General features: G+C 38.8%; 1 protein-coding gene across 13 annotated transcripts in view; it reads right to left on the bottom strand.

Annotated features, from left to right (window-relative positions):
* Window positions 1-19,336, bottom strand: part of SLC4A4 (solute carrier family 4 member 4) — a 499,211-nt gene that overhangs the window by 319,091 nt on the left and 160,784 nt on the right. For all 13 annotated transcript variants that reach the window (XM_032259361.1, XM_032259360.1, XM_032259371.1 and 10 more), the window contains one exon: window positions 8,638-8,817. In XM_032259361.1, the coding sequence (XP_032115252.1) occupies window positions 8,638-8,817 (180 nt within the window). The remainder of the gene's footprint in view (window positions 1-8,637; window positions 8,818-19,336) is intronic.

Below are 19,336 nucleotides of genomic sequence, written 5' to 3'. Positions count from 1 at the left end.
ATCAGCTAAATATAATTGCTTTATCTTGTGGCCTTTGTGGTAAAATTTTGGTAACTGACGAGATAATTTTAATACAAATTGTTGAATCACAATACCATCACCATCAGAAGTAGTTTCTAAATAAGGACATCATGTGCAACATGGTTTTTTTAATTATAGAATTTTGCTTAATTGGCAAATAGCAAAGAATAAAACATTCCAGTGATGCTGTTTCAGATTCAGTAAATCATAATCCTGACAAGGATACTAAGTCATCTAATTTCATCTCTGAAAGCAACATGGATCTTAATCTGTATACATATCCCAGACACACATGTAGCACCAATGCTTAAAGTTCTCTGTGTAAAAAACTCCACAAACAGCCTTGGTGACACATTCAGTTATTAACAAATCTCACTGCCATAAGTAACTTCTTTTATCTTCTATCCTCACTCAACACAGTAGAATATGAAACCTAAATAAATAATCATAAGAAGAGGCAGGCTTATTCCAACTCAGCAAGCTATGTATTCTTTAGAGAAATGCCATCTTATACTATTTTGCATTCCAACACTTACCTGCATGCTTTCATGCATTTTAATATTTTAATGTATTTCCCATGAGAAAAAAAGTACACACAAGTAGCACTTTCATCTCTGTTTAAAAACATGGACAATTTCTATTTTAATTATGTATAAGTTAGTTATTGCAAAAACTAAGTTGCAGAACTACAGCATTAAAAAAATGACTTTTCCTATATTCTCTTTTTATTTCACCATGATTCAACTCACCCTATTGAACAGTTCTTTGGTTATTTCTATTTTAATCACATTTCAGTAAGGATTTACATTGGAGGAACAGCATTTTTTTAACTGAAATAGTTGCAGATTTTCTTGGATAAACCAGATTATTTTAACCTAATAGGTAATTTCTGGGCATTTTATTTACCTATCCATTCAACAAATATGCTATTGCAGAACACGATTCAAATGAAGTATGTGATATTGCCTCTGCCTTTGAGTCTCTAATGATGATACTGAAGAGATGACACACATCTGAATGATAGAGGTAAGTCACCACTTGAAGCATTACAGATCGAAGTATCAGACTGTGTGATGTAGATAATACTTGCAGCAAGAGTTCAAAAACTGGGGAAGTCATTATGAGTTTGTAAAAATGAACTTAAAGTGGCCTTGCTGAGACAGAGTCAACCTATAATTTTCATTAAACTATGTAAAGTATTGAAAGCAGCAGAGGAAACATTGTTACATTGTAGGTTTACTCATTAAGTAACGATGAGCAATAGAAAGATTGTTTGTTTGTTTGTTTGTTGTTTAATTAAGGAGAGACTATAGACCTAATATTTTAGATGTCTGGCAGCCTTGTCTGAAATAACTCCCTTCTATTTCAAGGACAAACTTAAGGCTGAAATTCCAACTAAGAAGTATTACCTTAGGAATTCAAAGGAAATGGCAGACACAAGAGAAACTTTGAAGGAAAAACCAACAGGGCTCAGTGTGTGGCTGGCTATGGAAGAAAAAGAACAGAGAGGAATAAAGGATATCTGGGATCTTGATTCTATATGTAACCAGAAAAATGAAGACTCCTTGCTGATAACACCTCCATAAAGGGATGAAAAGTCAAGTAAGACTCTTATCCATGGGAAAGTTACTAAAAAAGCCTAACATTCCTGCCTCCAGATTGTGGTCATGGAAGAATTCCGGAGAATTTATTTATAGAGTAGGCCCATGGTCCCTCACCCCAACTACTTCTGCATTTATGAGTTCACACTCATAAAGCCCTGAGTGTAAATCCCTAATATTAAGACCCTCGTCCTTTAAGAATTATTTCCTTCTATATGAAAAATGTCCTAAACAGAATACTATTTCAAGAAGATCCTTGCTAACATCTTTCATTTCCTCAGCACATTCAAACCACACACACACTTATACAAACTCATAAATACACATTCAAGCTTCCTGCCTTGTAAATTTGAACCCCAAACCACAGGATGTGACCTGCCTTCCACTTAGGTGGTAATGCCTGTGGCAGACAGTCATTTCTTCCCCATTTACTTCACTAAAGTATATTTCACATCTTAAATTCCACACACTATTCTGGTTTTCCCCCATTTTCCACCCTAAGTCACAATCTCTTTTTAGCCCTGAGTACCCCAGCACCTGGAGTATACTAGAACCCTTTGAGGCCTCCTGAACTCATAAGTCACTATAAATAGCAACAACATCAACTCTCCCATGACACATGTAAACACGCTATTCATAACATCTCATGGCATGATAAAATGGAATAACTATTGGAATAGCCAGTGGCAACAAGAAGTGAACAGTGTAAAACCTGCCATTTGAAGGATACTTCAAGGTGACTTCAAGAGAGCTGCATTTCAGAAACTTGTGGCTCTCCAAGAGACGTATGCAGTTAACTGGCTAAAGAAGCAGAAGCACCATGACACAGTCCTCTTGTATTCATCAGCATTACAGAGGAATAAACAACAATTATTTGTACCACGCAAAACACAACATTGTTGAACCAACCCATTGCCACCAACAACACAAGTATGCCAAATATTTTTCTTTTCTGCACAATACTGCCTCCAAATTGCTGACGTGTCCCACCCAACAGCCCTTCTTAACCAGATTAATTTCACAAAGAAATACAAAGAAAGAGCCAGAAAGAGATCCTTCTTATGAAAGAAACAACAGCCTATTTGATTTCAGGTATCCAGAATGGGGGATTACAACTGTCAACCAAATTCAAGGACACCTTTGGTACACCAAGCCACTTGCTGGTGGCAGTATTCCACACAAAAGAGCAGCACAAGAGACTGCACCTCTGCCCCTTAAAGTCCCTGTCCCCTTGGTCCTCTCACCTGCCAGCCAACATCCAGACTGATACTCACTGGCAAGACAAGAGACTGAATTTAGGTTGCTTCTCCCAAATACGCCATTGGGAGCCAAAAGCCAAGTTGACAGCTAAAGCAAAAGAATACCTAGTGAGAATTTGTGGCAGAAAAGACCAGAAGAGCTTAAAGAAGAGTAGTTATTGTTCACAAGGAATTAAACTCTACAAAGTTTTAGTCTGAAGTTTCTGGCATTACCTGTGTGCAATGGATAGGAAAAGTTGAGCTTGAAGAAGGCAACCATAGTAACTCAAAATAATAACTGCTAACCATTGTTGCTGACTATATGCAGTGCTCGCTTGATGTTCAGAACACTATGATGAAAATCGATCATCCCCTTTTTACATATGAGGAAGCTAGAGCACAAAGAACTTAAGCAAATAACCAAGGTTACACTGCTGGTATGAACTGGGATTCAAATTCAAGTAATCTGGTTCAAATGTGCGCTCTTAACCACTCTGATAGGCTCCCTTTCCAGTAAAATTACAACACAAGGGTCCCTTCTGACATGGCAAACTTTAAGTTTTAAAATTTTTTTTAATATAAAAAGCTTCTGTACTCAGACCTAAAGACAAAGTACTTCCTCCTACTTACATAAGGTGAAAAACAGAGAAGAGGACAAAAAAGATGGTATAGTTTTTTTGTGTGTCTGTGTTTTGTTTTGTATACTGGGACAGGTCTATCTCATTTTCATACATTTCCAAAGCCTTTTCTCCTATACATAGATCGGTTTTTGAGATATGCCAATGATGTGCAGAAAATTAAAGAAATCTTACTTTATGGTATCAAAATTAAGGATCTTGCCTGAAAACATTTTAAAAATCAAGAAAAAGTACAAATGTACCCAGAAGTGTGAGGTCAGTTTGGGGGAGGGGACAGGGGTGTGCACTGGGAAAAGGGGAAGTCAAATGACACAACACGAAATATTCTTGGCTGTAATGAAAAGCTACTCTGTTCATTTACCCGGAAGCACCAAACAAAAGCAGCGGCCCATTTCTCTGTTTCAGTTTCCTGAATATAACTGGATCACCAACCAGCATCCACTGTCCCAGGCTCACAGAACAATGTTCACTAGCATAAATCCGTCAGTTCTGGTACACATCCAAAAGGCTAAAAAAGAATACCACAAGACTGAATGAGTGTCTGTATGGACATACCTATCACTATGATTCCACAACGGGCAAGACCTATGCGTGAGAGGCAGTTAGCACCTCCAAGCATGAATGCATGTTCACGCTTGTCAAGAAATATCTTACACATCAGATCCAAATGCTGAACAAGATGTTCTGTTTGTAGCTGTGTCTCCTAACATCTTACGCATCTTCAGAATCTCTGCAGTCACAAAGCAGCCTGTGATGCCCCCATAAGTATCCCTGGACACTGACAAAATGGGAGGCACAGAGGACAAAACCATCTAGGCTGAGAAGGAATACTGTGTTTCCAAAGCCTATCTCAGCCAGGACCACCTTTCCACCCACTTTTTGGGCAACCCTGAGAGGATGGCAGCTGCTAACTTAGAAAAAAAATGCACAGTGGAGGAGGCAAAAGGATTATTTTTAAGAAAGAGCACAATCTAACTTTTCTCTCAACCACCCACTCCACACCACCTCCTCATTCCCTTGTCTCTCCTGCCTGTTCTTCCATTTCGCTTTCCTTCCCCAGCCTCTCTCTCCCCATGGCTCAGCGCTCCACTCTCTCACACACGTTTCCTTCTCTGTGTCCCCAGCTGGGACACCAGTTCTGACACCACACTGGGAATAGCAGCTGTGAAAGGACTTGGAGCTGCTGCTGAGCTCAGAGGGGGATATGAAGCTAGCTAGCTTCCTCCTCAGAGCTCCAAATGTGTAAAAACCAAACACTCATTTATTTTTTAGAAACCCCATCTTGACATGAAAGCCATGAAGAAAATAGAAAGCGCTAGGTTATAAACTAAATGAACCTGTTAATTATACCATCTTCTTAATATGCCTAAACACTGGAAGATATTTCATTTATTTCTTATAAATGCCCTTTCATGTTTTTGCAGAAACAGAGTCTCTCTGTGTTGCCACGGATGAAGCACAGCAGCTATTCACAGGGGCAATCATAGAGCACTATAGCTTCGAACTCCTAAAGATCCTCCCACCTCAGCCTCTGGAGTAGCTGGGACTATAGGCATGTGCCATGGTGCCAGCTCATGCCACCTTAATGTGGCTTCTGAAGGGGGGGCTGCCCGAGTTCTCTGGGAAATGGTGAGCATTTTTAAGTGTACATGAAAAATTCATGTGCTTTGCGGTTCAGTTTCATCCACCACCTGTGGTTAATAAGCAGCTCCACACACTTGGGAGTTACCTACCCAGACAAAATCCCACTTTGGCAATACGCAAAATAATGAGGCACTTTCCAAAGTGGGATAATTAAAAGTGAGGACCAGATTTTATGTGTCAAGGGAGAAAGACAGGGCAAGAAAATATAAATACTATATGCAAGACTTAAAAACAAGAAATCAGCTGGATCTCTATCTAGGATGTAAGAAATATTTAGGCCAAGAAAAGCAATGCTTACGTCTTTCTCTGTAGTGGTTCATTCATTCAGTTACTCCTCAATAAACATATATCAAGCACATACTATGTGCCAGGCATTGTGCTAGGCACCAAAGAAAACAAAGTGAACAAGACAACCTGATCTTTGCTCTCATGGAGCTTACAATCGAACAACAGCTCAAGACAAAACTGTAGGCTCTCAAAAATCACAAGTGAAAACATATATTATGAAGGAAACAAATAAGGTGTTGAGAAAGAATAATGAAGGGGAATCTGCACTGGAGAGAGTAGCAAGGAAAGGACTCTCCAAAAAGGTAAAATTTAAAAGCCAGAGCATAAAGGAAAAGAAAAATTAACCAGGACAAGAATGGTCTGACCATTTCAGGAAGACAAGCTTGCATGAGCAAAGGCTCTGAGGCAGAAAAGATTTTAGCACCAAGGAACTACTTAATGTACCTGGAGTAAAGTGAGCAAGGAGAGAATGGCACATCACAGGACTAGAAAGACAATGGACCATGATGCCCAATTGAGGTTTTACTCTGAGGACAACAGGAAGTTTTCAGCAGAGGAAGAACATGATCCAATTTACACTTTGTGATGATCTATACTGCCGCTCTATGAAGAAAGACTTGGAAAGCAGAGACTGCTGCAGTGTCTATACAAGAGGTGATGATTCCCTGGACAAAAATGTAACAGCAAAACTGAAACGGAGCAGACAGATTCAGATCTATTTTAAATGTTGAACCAAGAGAAATCACTGAAGGATTGCATATGGGAGTGAGAGAAAGGAAAGAATCAAAGATGACTCCCATCAGGTTACTATTTCTATGAGGCTTATTTGGTTTTTGTTTTTTCTCAGAAGCATAAGTATCACATGATACACTGCCAGGCACTGTGGGAATCTTGTCTAGGGACATGATATGTCTATGGACATAAGCAACTCAAACACCACAGGTCACAGAACAACAGAAACTGTAAGTGGCAGTTCTTGGGAGATAATAATGGAATACCAGGCAAGTATTTCATCAAGTCCGTTTTCCCAAAAGAATTCTGTTATGTTGGTGCCAGAGCCCTGTGGCTTCCCCCAAAATCATGAGGTTAAATGTTTTTCCATATCTAGGTGCAAAATCTCTGACTTTTAAACAGAACTGTACCAGATAATTAACTACCAATCCATCAAAGCAGCCAAGGATACGCAGTAATTTCTAAGAGGATCTTCATGTCAAATTGGATAACTCATATTAAATATGCCAAAGGCAAATTAGTGTATAACTTATTGATCAGCAAGAGCAAAACTATAAAATGCAAATTTATAATTTGCTTATGACCACTGAGCAATTTTGTCCTTAACAACTGTCTCTCCACAGGATCCCTTCAGAAAGCCAGTATACAACATAATAAGTACTCCTCCAGGAAGAAACCTCTGAAGGGATGGAGAATGGATTGCCTTGTTTCACATGCTGCATTCAAACTGGTCCCCAAATGCCATAGAATACAACAGTATTCTGTAGTTGATACACATGCAGTCTCAGCATCTTCCTGATCTGTTCATTCCTTATAACCTATCTGAGTGCTAGTGGCACTGTTTCCATTGCCCTTCCTCAAAAGCGGATATATAATTTTAATCTCAAAATTCCTGGCCCATCTGTCTAAGTGAGCACCTCTTCACTTTTTAACATTTATAGTGATGATGTATTCTTGTTCTTAAACTGAAGAATGAAAGACAAGTTATAAAAGCCACAGAGAGAAAGAGAGAGAGAGAAAAAGAGAGAGCGCACAATCACACACACAATAGAGAGAACACTTGACACTGGCTCAGGCCTTGCCAAAAGGGATACATAGTAAATCCAGATAAGTGGTAGTCATTTATTTGGAAAAGAATGGTACCTTTTGTTCCTCCAGCCTATTAACTGTGCCTGTTTATATGCATTTTAAGGCCTTTTGTCGAAACAGACTCCACTACCTTAATCAATATATGAAGGATTCCTTTCAGACAGACTTTTCCCCAGTATTTCAGTGAAAAGTATATAACGTGAGGCTCCTGCCTTCTGGTCCTTCTAAGTCTTAAATTTATTTCAATGCCTTTTAATTTAGATTTCATGATCCATCTCAAGCTCTCCTCCAAGCATTCGTCTTTAATTCGATGGTCCACTGTATTGCTCCTCTCAGCACCGCACTTTGCTAACTTCCTAAGCCACTTGCTCAGTTCCAGCAGTGAGACTATAAAAATTCACATCACTATGCCTCACACCCTCTTTAATTTAACTCTGTAAATTCACGTTTCAACACCCTTGAGCTGTTCATTCTAATTTGGCCTGTCATCACCTGCAATGACTGAGCTCGATCTTTATCTGTGCCGCCCATAATGCATTTTATTGCAGGGTCCATATTTCTGCAACTGTAGCAAAGACATGAAGAATGTACAGAGCTCTGCCAACATGAAAAGCTGTCACTGCGTAACTCCTGTTGGGGAATCTCCCAAAATTGGCATGTGTTTCTACTGCACATATTCATTCTCAGTTCAGCCACAATATTTGGCCCATGTAGCCAAATATTCTCCACATTAAAGAAACAAAAAGCAGCATAAACATACACCTAAACACACAGCCCACCCTATCACTGGAATCCAAGGGTGTTCTTTGACCTCCTGCCATTCTGCTCTTAGTAACATTTTTATCCAAGGTATGAGATCTAATACATTCAACATCTTAATAACAGTGTCACTCTCCAATCCTCTGTCTTACAAGATGATTTTCAACAATTCCTGTTTAAATCACTGACCTGGCTCACAACCTGGTAAAATGTCACCTATAATGCTGACATTTGGAAAGATATGTAAATATATAGACACATACTCTCATCTTGACCTACTGTCTCAATAGAACCTATTTCTAAGCATAAACAATGCAAAAATTCTTACGAGTCTTCCAGTTACTGTTCATTGCTGTAAATACCATCTGCAACACTGCCCTATTACACATAAACATGTAGAATACACAACGATGCCTAAACTTGGTCAGATCCTTTCTGATCAACTACATGACCTTCTAGGTCAACCTGCCGGTACAAGCAAAGCATCTCCACAGTCATTATCCTTTAGAGCAGACCATCTCAGTATTATAGCGTCCCTCCCTTTTAGCCACAAGATTCAAAAAGGCATCCTTCTCAAAGATGTGGGAGTGAGGCAGAGAGAGGCACCAACGCCCAGAAAGTACTCACTGAGAGGTTTTAGGATGCTGCTGCTGGATTCATCAGCGTTTTCAATATCTGATTTGTCAGAGTAGTTCTCAGAGATTCTCTCCTTTTCCTTCTTTTCTTTGTGCCCTGTCTTTCTTTTGTGACGTCTCCTTCTCCTGTAACTCTTCGGCACATGGACTCCGATGTAAATGGTATGGTGGCCTAAGGAAGGTACATAAATCAGCAGTCAGTTCAAACCACATTCTCTACTGCAGATAAATTGCACAAGATGCACAAATCAGAAGAAAATGCCTATAAATTCAATGTTACCATTCTATATTTGACAAACTCTAGCTAGAAAAATAAAATTTCCTCCCGATTTTCAGTTAGCTTCAGTATAATTCAAGCTGGTGATTGACACTAGGGTTCTGTGAGGGTGTGCTCTAATTCTGTCCAGATCTACTACTTTTGTTTTGGAAAAACAAAGAACATCAAACTGGAAATCAGGAATCATGTTGGTCATACCTCTGCCATCAATTAGCTATCTGACCTTAAGCATGTCTGTCTTAACCACTCTGGGTATCAACTTCATCCTTTCTAGAAGGGAAGACTTAAATTGGGTAATCTCTAGAGGCCTTTCCAGTTCCAACCTTACATGAGTCTCTGATTATACTGGGTAGGGTTAGTGCCTGCTGGAAAAGGAGCTGCTGGAGCTACAAAAATAAAGATTTAACTCAAAGTTCAAAAAGTCATTTTGCTGGGGGTAAGGCTTTACATTAAAACTTCTATTTTAACCTAATCAGCAAAATAGAGACTTAGAACTGGGACAAACTGAGAAAAATAAGACATACTTGGAGAAAAGATTTTAGAAATACTCAAACGTTCACACTAGGAAAGAGCTAAAATGAATGTCAGCTACAGTGCCATTCTCATTTTTCTTTTTTCGTTTCCAAAAGTTTCTAAAAACTGGTTGTTGCAACGATAAAAATAAACTGAGCCCAGCAAAAATTGCCTTGAAGAGAAGGGCAGGAGGAAAAAAGATTGTGAAATGCTTTCAGCTCTCTAGATGGAAGGAGCTGCAAAACTGACAAGTGGTATTATTTTTACAAAATCTAATAAGACAAAAAAAAAAAGAAACTCAAAGTTCCACATCATTTTTTTTAATTGGAAAACTTTTACTTTCACTTTAAATACAGCATAACTTCTGAACTTACGAACTACCATTTCAGAAATAATGTGAATACTTTTTTTCTGAACTGCAAATTAGATTCGATTTTCTTATTTATGGGTTTTGTTCCCCATTTCTGGAATTACTACTCAATGACAACTTAGCAGTGCCACAGCCAATATCACATACCTACATGCAAATACAAGTACATACAGTATGTATGATACAAACTGTCATGAACTACTTTCCACAGTAACCTATGGGGTATATCTAAAAACACAGTAATTCACAGGGGTGCTTCGTTAGATTGGCAGGCTTAAAAGAATTATATGCTCCTTCAGGAAAGAGATTCCAGCTAAGCAATGCAGAACCTAAGTGAATAGGTTAGTATTCAAAAGAAGACATTAGCTGCATGAATGAAGCTGGAGGCATCTACATAAAGCAGGACCTCCTTCCCAACACACACGCAGCAACTCAGCTACTACAAAACACAGTGAAATTCTCCCCACAGAATGTGTGCCAGTGAGAAATGTATCATGTCTAACCATTTGCAAGCAAATCGTTCTCATGGGAAAGCTATATTATACTAGGAAGTAGGAAATGTCTCAGAAACAATGTGAATTAAGAAACAGTGTCAATTGTTTCCTGTGCTCCAGTTACTGAGGGAGTCTTCAAGTTTTATCTCAAGTCTCAACAATACAAGTTAGCAGAGCCAACCAATTGCTTCAATAAATCAAACACAAAATGCTTGGTTGTTTTCAAGAAAACACACACAAATTAAGAGATCGGAAAATTTTTTTTAACGTGTCACATTAAACATTTTCTATTAACCTCATTAAATACGGCAACTAAGCAAAAAAAACAAAAAAACAAAAAATGGTAATTAAGCCACACTGTCATATTGATGTTATATAGAAAGATTTTTTAAATTGTATTTACCAAAATCTGCATAGTACATTTGATCAAATCATTTAATAGACAGTCTATATGGGTGGATAAGATGCTAAGGTAAGATTTCTGGCTGGAAAGTGTCGTCATTGTCAATCTAATGAAAGAGTTAGGGCAGTTCAGTGAGTGAGCCATCAAACCCTGAAGAGGAACGCACTTGATTTTTTGGAGCCTACTTTGAGTTGTCGTCATCACAAAAATTGTGTCATTTTGTTCACATCATCATGATAAGCATCCTCCCTCAGCAGACTCACTGTATCCCCATTTCCTCCAACTCCTCCTTCTCGATCTTCCCTGTGCACTTCCACATAGGTGTGGGAGCTTTCAGAATTGACACTGCACTATGGAGTGCTATGGTCCCCAGATGCCAAGCAGAAATGTGGTTCCTCTCAAGATATGCCAAATTTCAGGCATTTTAAAATCAGCTTTATTGACTGGGCACAGTGGCTCAAGCTTGTAATCCCAGCATTTTGGGAGGCCAAGTCTGGCAGATCATGAAGTCAGGAGTTCGAGACCAGCCTGTCCAAGATGGTGAAACCACACTTCTCCTAAAAAATACAAAAATTAGCCAGGTGTGGTGGTGCACGCCTGTAGTCCCAGCTACTCTGGAGGCTGAGACACAAGAATTGCTTGAGCCCAGGAGGCAGAGGTTGCAGTGAACCAAGATAGTGCCACTGCACTCCAGCCTGGCAAGAGAGTGAGACTCTGTCTCAAAAAAAATAAATAAAAATAAAATCGGCTTTATTGAGGTATAACTTATAAACCATAAAGTTCACTCATTTAACGATACAAGTCAATGATTTTAGTATATTTACAGAGTTGTGCGATAGTCATCATAATCCAATTTCAGAACATTTCCACCAATCCAAAAAGATCCCTCATACCCCTTTGCAGTCACTCTCTGTTCCCACTCCTGTCAATGCAACCACTCTTGGGCATTTTGTAATACTGTTAGTGATGGCCTCTGGGAAGCTACCATTCTCTGGTACTCACATGGTAATGTACGTTTTGTAGAGATCCTTACAGCACAATAAAATACGATATTCCCTTGGTGAGGAAGATATTGCCTTCCAAGAACTGCCAGAGGAAATCATGGCACTGAGCTGAGTAATTCAAAACTTAAAGCATCCTCCTCCTCCTCTCACACATTTTTGGTAACTAAATTTTCCTTTTCTGTCTTGTGTTCAGGTAGAGAAGAAGGAACATGGTTCCATGGTTAAGCAGACCTTGAGGCGCTCAGGAACAGCGCTGGCTGCTTCATCGGTTACTTCTCAACCTCTCACTTCAGCTTCCTGGCCTATAAGAAGAGAGCAAGACAGTCTTGCTCTGGTGGATGGGGTAATACAGGCATGCTGACTCAAAGCACAATCAAATACTTAATAAGCTTTATGTGCCAAGTAACCAAAATACCAAAAGTAAAATGAGCTGCAATGGAAGCCTTCTCACTGCCCCCACAGAATACCTGTCATGGTGATCAAGAGAAGCTTCCTCACTGCTGAAAATGTGCTATGGTTGATGAGAATATCGTTATGTGGATCTCAGTATTTATTTTCATTAAAATCTCTTTACCTGTTTCAGGGATATGTCATGAAGACTGATGGCTATTTTTAAAATTATAACTCATAAAATGACTGCAAGCTCTTAGAGAAGTTACAAAGTTGAGTGTATAGTATTGCTTTACATGTAACATGAAAAGGAGAAACTTGACAGACAAGCTTTCCAACATAGCAAGGGAACTACAAAACAGTAAGACCATTAAAGAATCAAGGATAGTCGCCTGCTTCTTATACAAGAATTTTTAGGCTAAAAAATTTCTCTGCTAGAAAATTCAGGATATAATGCTTCCAAAGATAATGTAAAAAGGAGGAGCGAAAAAAAATTTAAGAGCTATCATGTCTGAGGAAGAAGTGATTGTTTTCAATGTTATCAAAATAAATGTTACATTCTTACTACTGAAACTTCATGAAGTAAAACTACTGGAATCGACACTTGACAGTGTTCATTTAGGTGTGCAGTCAAAGAGCCATTCGGTCCTGGATTTGGCAGTGGCTTCAGTCTCATGTGTTCAAATAAATACCCTGCATGCCTTTCTCTGACAGATGGTACAAGTTCCCAACAAACTCCAAATATCTTGGGAATATCTCCCAAACCATACCACAGCCAGTACTACTGGAAAGAAAGCATGGCTTTCCTGGGTACCTGTGAATGTCAGAAATGATCATTATGCGATTCTTGTTTCTTCCCATCCTTACCTGCTCCACCCCAGTTGCAAGCAGGAAGTACTATGAAGTTCACTCATCCAATTATCCCAATTCCTGAAATATTACTAACCTAACTTCATACTTCTCATAGTTGCTATAATGTTTTCTGGCAAACAGAAAACTTACACTTAGTAACTCTGGAGCCATTCAAATGAAGGAGGCTTTCAGAAATACACATTTTGCTAACCAAGGATGATTTAACACTTTGAAGTATATGAAAACCTTCAAGCCAGAAAGGGTTTCAGATCAGCCAAACTACAACTTCTATAGCTGAGTGGATGGTTAACAACATATGCAACTATATGTAGGACAGATCTATTAGCTCCTTCCTGGGAAACAAGTTGCTGCGTTTACTGTACATACAGATGATAGCAACCATTTAGTGAATGCTTACAAGCATGCCAGGCACTGTGAGGTGTTTTATATCTACCACCTCATGCAATCCTGCTCCTATCCCCATTGTACAGATGCAGAAACCACAGTTTGAGGAAGCTAAGGACATTATAACCATCTAGGTTTTTATGAAGTGTTCTCTTCATAAAATCCCACAGGATAAATATGTCTCTCTTCTCAATAACAAGAAGAGTTGAGTGTTTCATCACTGCTTTGATTTTGTGTTCTTTAAAACATACTATATATATATATATATATATTATCATAAATGTAATAACTTATTATGTATCTTTCCTCATTGGCTACTAAAAAGAGAATAGACAAATTTTAGGCAAACCTGTAATGAGTACATAGAGTTTCATGACATGCATTCTGTAAACTAACCTCACTCGTCCAACTTTTCAACTGTTATTTTCCCTTCACCCTCAACATTTTTGGATTAAGTAGTACATAATTTTTTAACCTGATATGTCAGTAGTGTACTCTACCTAAAGGATCGCCAAAGGACAGGTAAAATCTCTATCCAGAAGTCTACCGTTCCGTACCTCCCACCATCCATCCTTACCTCCAGCCTCTTAAATACATCTCTAATTAAATACTGAGGGATGTTCCAGATTTGATTTATGGTACACTCTTACTCTTTCAACTGAACGCCTGTTCTCTCCAGTTCAAAGCAAAGATTCTACAACATGCAGTATTTTATATATTTCTTTCAGAACTAATCAGCAGTATTCCCCAAATATGAGTTAAATAGTGTCTTCTCTGGCTTATCTAACATAACCCGATCTTCTGCCAAGATGCCTGAAACATGTTGCAGCTATTGCTGAGAAGAATGAGGGAGAGCAAAATTAAGAGATTTATTATTTTTTTAAATATAGAAGAGGTGGAGACCCTGGATGAGTGATGGATTACAAAAAGATGCTGCAAAGACTTTACTTGTTAGACCAAAAAAACCCAATTAAAAGTATATGCATAAGAAAACTCAAACCAAACCATAGTATCAAGTCCAGGCACAATGGACACTGTGTGGTTGGCACTTTTATTTAATAAGAAATAGACCCATATGTATAATCCTAAACACCTTAATGAAATACAAGTAATTTTTTTTTTTTTTTAAGACGAAGTCTTGCTCTGCCGCCCAGGCTGGAGTGCAGTTGCGGGATCTTGGCTCACTGCAACCTCCACCTCCCTGGTTCAAGTGATTCTCCTGCCTCAGCCTCCCAAGAGGCTGGGATTACAGGCATGTGCCACCATGCCCAGCTAATATTTTTGTATTTTTAGTAGAGATGGGGTTTCACCATGTTGGCCAGGCTGGTCTCGAACTCCTAACCTCAAGTGATCCATCCATCCTGGTCTCCCAAAGTGTTAGGATTACAGGCATGAGCCACCACATCCAGCCAAAATCAAACTAATTTGTTAGCTTATTATTCTCAAACCCAGAAGAGTACCCATAAGCAGCTTTAATAAGATACAGGCAAAGTAACATTGCTAATTTACTGGGGTATAAATACCAGCTCATGAAAAGAAAATCCCCTTTAAAAAGCACAGTGTATTTTTGTAGTTACCAGGGGGTAAACCAGACCTTTATGAAATATTTGCATGAGGGTCCAGACTCAGAATAAGGCATGATTTCTATTTTTACATTTCAGATAGGGCAATTTGTTACATAAAAAAGTTTATGTTTATTAATAGATAAGTACATATTACATATGTATTTATGTATAGATAGGTTTGAATACTGATGAGTAATTTATTTTAATTTTAATGCTACCAATTACATAGGACCATGCATGCACACAAATGGCAAATGTGATGAAAAACAGGGAAATACTTTTCTTCCCACTGAACTGTGTGGGAACTTTATATACTGAAAGCCTCCTAGAAATCCTCAAGGCAACCTGAGGTTCCCCAAGCAAGACCGATAAGAAATCTTAGCTTGTTACTTGACATTTACTGAGCACAGTACTATTAATATTTAATATTTTATGATAATAGTGATAACAATCTCTAGGCAAGAACTAAGAGTTACAGAATAAAATGTCTCAAAGGAGAAGCAAGCTTATGACTGTTAGCTAGACTCCTGTCCTTTAGCTCAGCAAACATGCATCTGTCTTCCAAGAGCTCATTTCTAGCAAAAGAGTTCTATTAATTATAGTCTTAGATGAAGGAGAGGAGCCTAAGACCACACACTAAAGTTAAGCTTCCTTTGCAGTTTCCATTATTAATGGCTAATAATAAAGGCAAAAACTGACTGGCACTATATAAAGTTTGAATTTGTGAATATGTTTATAGAAATACAACTTAATTATGTTCAGTGATCATCAGTTATTTGAAAAGAGCTTAGCTAGAAAAGCAAGAATTTCCCCTTAAAGTTACTTTAGGAACCTACCTTAAGGAATTAACGGAATGAAAAATCAGGTTACCCTACGTAAACTGCAGTTCCTGAAGTGCTTTTCAATCTTCAAAGTTGATTCTCCAAAATGATGTTAACTTTGCTCTAGCAAAATCTTTTATATCCATATCTATATATATAAAACATACCTACATCTATATAATTATATATATAGAAATAAATTTCCCTGTACAAATATATATCTATCTCTACACAATCTTTATAGAGAGATTATATAGAAATATAGAAATATATATTTTAATGTACAATCTGAATTAAACATGGCCTCCCACTGCATCTGGTACACAAGGGTGCTCCATAAATGTTGATCCTATTTCTCCCTTCCGTTTTCAAAGGGGAAAAAACAGAGCACAGTTTTTTTCTCATTCCTACCCACCTCCAGCCCTGATAATAACTAACTTGTGAACACTCTTTGTTCTCCAGGACATTCACCTAGAGGAGGGCAAAAGAGTCAACCTCAGACCTATTCTTAACTTGTCCCTTCACTGGCAGTTTTAGCCATCCTACAGAATTGAGCTCTTCAACAAAGTCAGCACCTTCCATAACCTCAATTTTCCCTGACTCTGTCCAGAAGCAAGGGCTTGGCAATATCCACCCTGATTTGGGCAAAGTTTCCCCTGGGGCTTTTATTGGCTCGCTGTCTATCCACAGGAAACAGGTCTGTAAGTCCTTTTACTTGCCCTGAGGAAACAGTAGAGCCAAAAGGCCTAGGAAGGCCAGCACTAGGCAGAACTGTGCTCAGCATGAACAGGAGCCACCCAACGGGAAGACACGAACCCTCCATTTCTCCCGACACCCAGAACCACCCACAAGGATGGCTGCATTGTAATGCGCAGTACACATGCCGTCAGACAAAATCCACCTGTGAGCCAAACACAGAGAACGAACAGTTTCCATTATTTCTCTGTGGTCACCATTTGCACAACTGAATGGGAAATAGGGTTGGAAGATACAAAACAATAGCTAATTCAATGGTCATTGATAACTGGATTTGCAATTGCAGCCAGAGAGGCAGCTTAGAGAGACACATAAATGCACACATTCACACTCTCATTCCAACCACATTGTCCATCTCTGACTCTATTATGGCTTTCTTTTTGCAGTGGCCTAAGCCCTGGCTGGGCAATAGGATGAAGAGTCCTTGGTTGCTATAGACAGGTAATCTACAATACAGTTAATACACTCATGGGTAATCAGGTATCAACTATTTCATATAATATATAAATAGTCAATATAATTTTAATATACATTGATCTATTATAATTACATATCACATATACAAATTATTATATATGGTTGTATATATTATGTTGTATCAATAGATAAACATATTTTTTAATATATTTAAAATTATGTAAATATTTACTATATTAAATATTAATTTATATTTGTTATAAAATATAAATATTAAAGGTCACGTTCCCTTCCCTCACATACAATATGTAGGTAAATGAGATTTAGATAATACTCCAGGGCTATAACAATCACCCAGTACTAGGAAAAGTACTATCAGAGACTTCTGTTAGCCTAGAATCCCAGAATCTTCATGACTGTGGTTTTCCACATGCACCCAAGAAAAAGAAGGATGATATTCGTGGACACAGTAGCACATAATCATACTTTTAAAGTGGCCTAAAAATCTCTTTAACTGGTTCAGCCTCTTCATTTCCCAGTGATCTAACTAAATCCAAATAGCCAGTTAATGATGTATAGAGACTAGGACTCCTAGTGCCCCTGGATATACAAGCCTTCCCTTCCCATTTTCCCACTATCATGGTACCCCTCCTCCACCCATCCCTGCCATCATCCACTATCTGGAAAACACAGCCAAAAGAATAATAACGATTAGTCCTTTCAAGTTATTAAGTATCAAGAAGGGAAACATGGGCTCAGTATTCTCTGGAAATGTTTCTATCTTAGAGTCACAGAATGACAAATTGAAATCCACACCCTTATCTCCATAAGATGCTCCAAAATATGACAATCTTCTAGCTGGGACACCCATCGTCCCACTTACCACAAAGGGTATGCTGAGGACAGTCTTGCTGTCTTCTTTCCCTCTCACCTCTCCGTGAGCTCTTTCAACACCTTTTATTCCTTTCAGTTCTTTCCACTTCCTGTTCTTCCAGGTGCTTCTCCTAGTTCTCATCCATCTCCCTACCTAAATTCCTTTCCTGCTGCAGAGGGAATCAACCTCGAGCACACTCTTTTGGAATGAGCACAGCCCTGGGTAAGTCAGAACACCTGGATCCTTCCTAGTTATTCCAACTCCTACCAATGTTACCTCGAGCAAATCACCTTAACTTCTTCATGGTTCCTCTAACCATCTGTAAGCTGAGAATATCGAACTAAATTTTCTCTATGATCCTTTCTAGTTCTAAAACATCTATAATAATTCCAAATATTTTAAGTAGTTAAGTGAAATGGAACACATAGAGGGAAAGGCTAAAAGTTTTCTAGCATCACTTCAAAGTCTCTTCCTAACTTCTCATAATGATAGTTTTCGCTTTGGCACTCTTCAATCTACCCCAATTTGATTCCCAACTAACCATGACACCCACATTACTAACAAAAGCTACCAATCACCTTCTTTTTGCCAAATCCAGTAGCTAGTATTTAATTCTCATCCTACCTGACTTCAAGGCAGCATTCAGCACTGTTGATCATCAGCTCCTTATTAAAAGCCCGCTTTTCTCAGCCTCAGAGGCTTCACTCTCTTCCTAGTTTTCCTCCTACTTCTACAACTGCACTCTGTCAATCTCCAAATGTCAGCACTTGCAGAGTCCAATCCAGTCCTCTTCTCACTCCATTCTTTCACCCTGGGCAATGTCATCCATTCCTATGCCTTTGAATGCTTGCTACATGCCTAGGACCCCTAGATTTGTATCTCCATCCCTGTCCTTTCTTCTTAGCTCCTGCTTGTATAGTCAACTACCAGCTTCAGAGTTCTACTGGGATATCTCACAGGTGCTTCAAATTCAATATATACAAAAGGCTCAACTATCATCTCCCACCACTCTTCTTCCAGTTCCCCATCTTACAAAATGGTACATGATCCCCCAAATTGCTGATGGCAGAAATCCAGAAGAAGCCACCCCCATCCATACATCCACCCATCAATTCAACACATTTGTCTCCATCTTTTTTGTCCCCACTCTTGTCCAAACCAAAATCATCTCTCAGTTGAATCTTGGCAACAGCCTCCCCACTTTTATCTTTGTCCTCTTGGGACACTGTCTCCATCCAGCAGCCAAAGGAATCTTTTCTAAAATACAAATTTGGTCTTATCACTTCCCTGCTTAAAACCCTTCTGCAACGTTTCCTTCATGCGCACTCAGTAAAATCTGAAATATTTAGCATAACATAAAAGACCATGAATCATCTGGGTCCCATCCACCTCAGACTACTCTCTCCCTGTCACACAGTCCAGCTACCATAACCTTACTTCTGTTTTTCAAATGGGCCTACCTCTTTCTCACTTCTGGACCTTCGCACACACCTGCCTGGAATGCTTCCCTGATTCTTCACCTAGCAAATTCCTTTTTCTCTTTTAGGTCT

Source organism: Sapajus apella, unplaced genomic scaffold, assembly GCF_009761245.1.
Source record: "Sapajus apella isolate SASKATOON/1434 unplaced genomic scaffold, GSC_monkey_1.0 scaffold108, whole genome shotgun sequence".
In the NCBI taxonomy this organism is placed as follows: Eukaryota; Metazoa; Chordata; class Mammalia; order Primates; family Cebidae; genus Sapajus; species Sapajus apella.
Note: the sequence above shows the minus strand (reverse complement) of the source record. Positions and strands in the feature narration are given on the sequence as shown.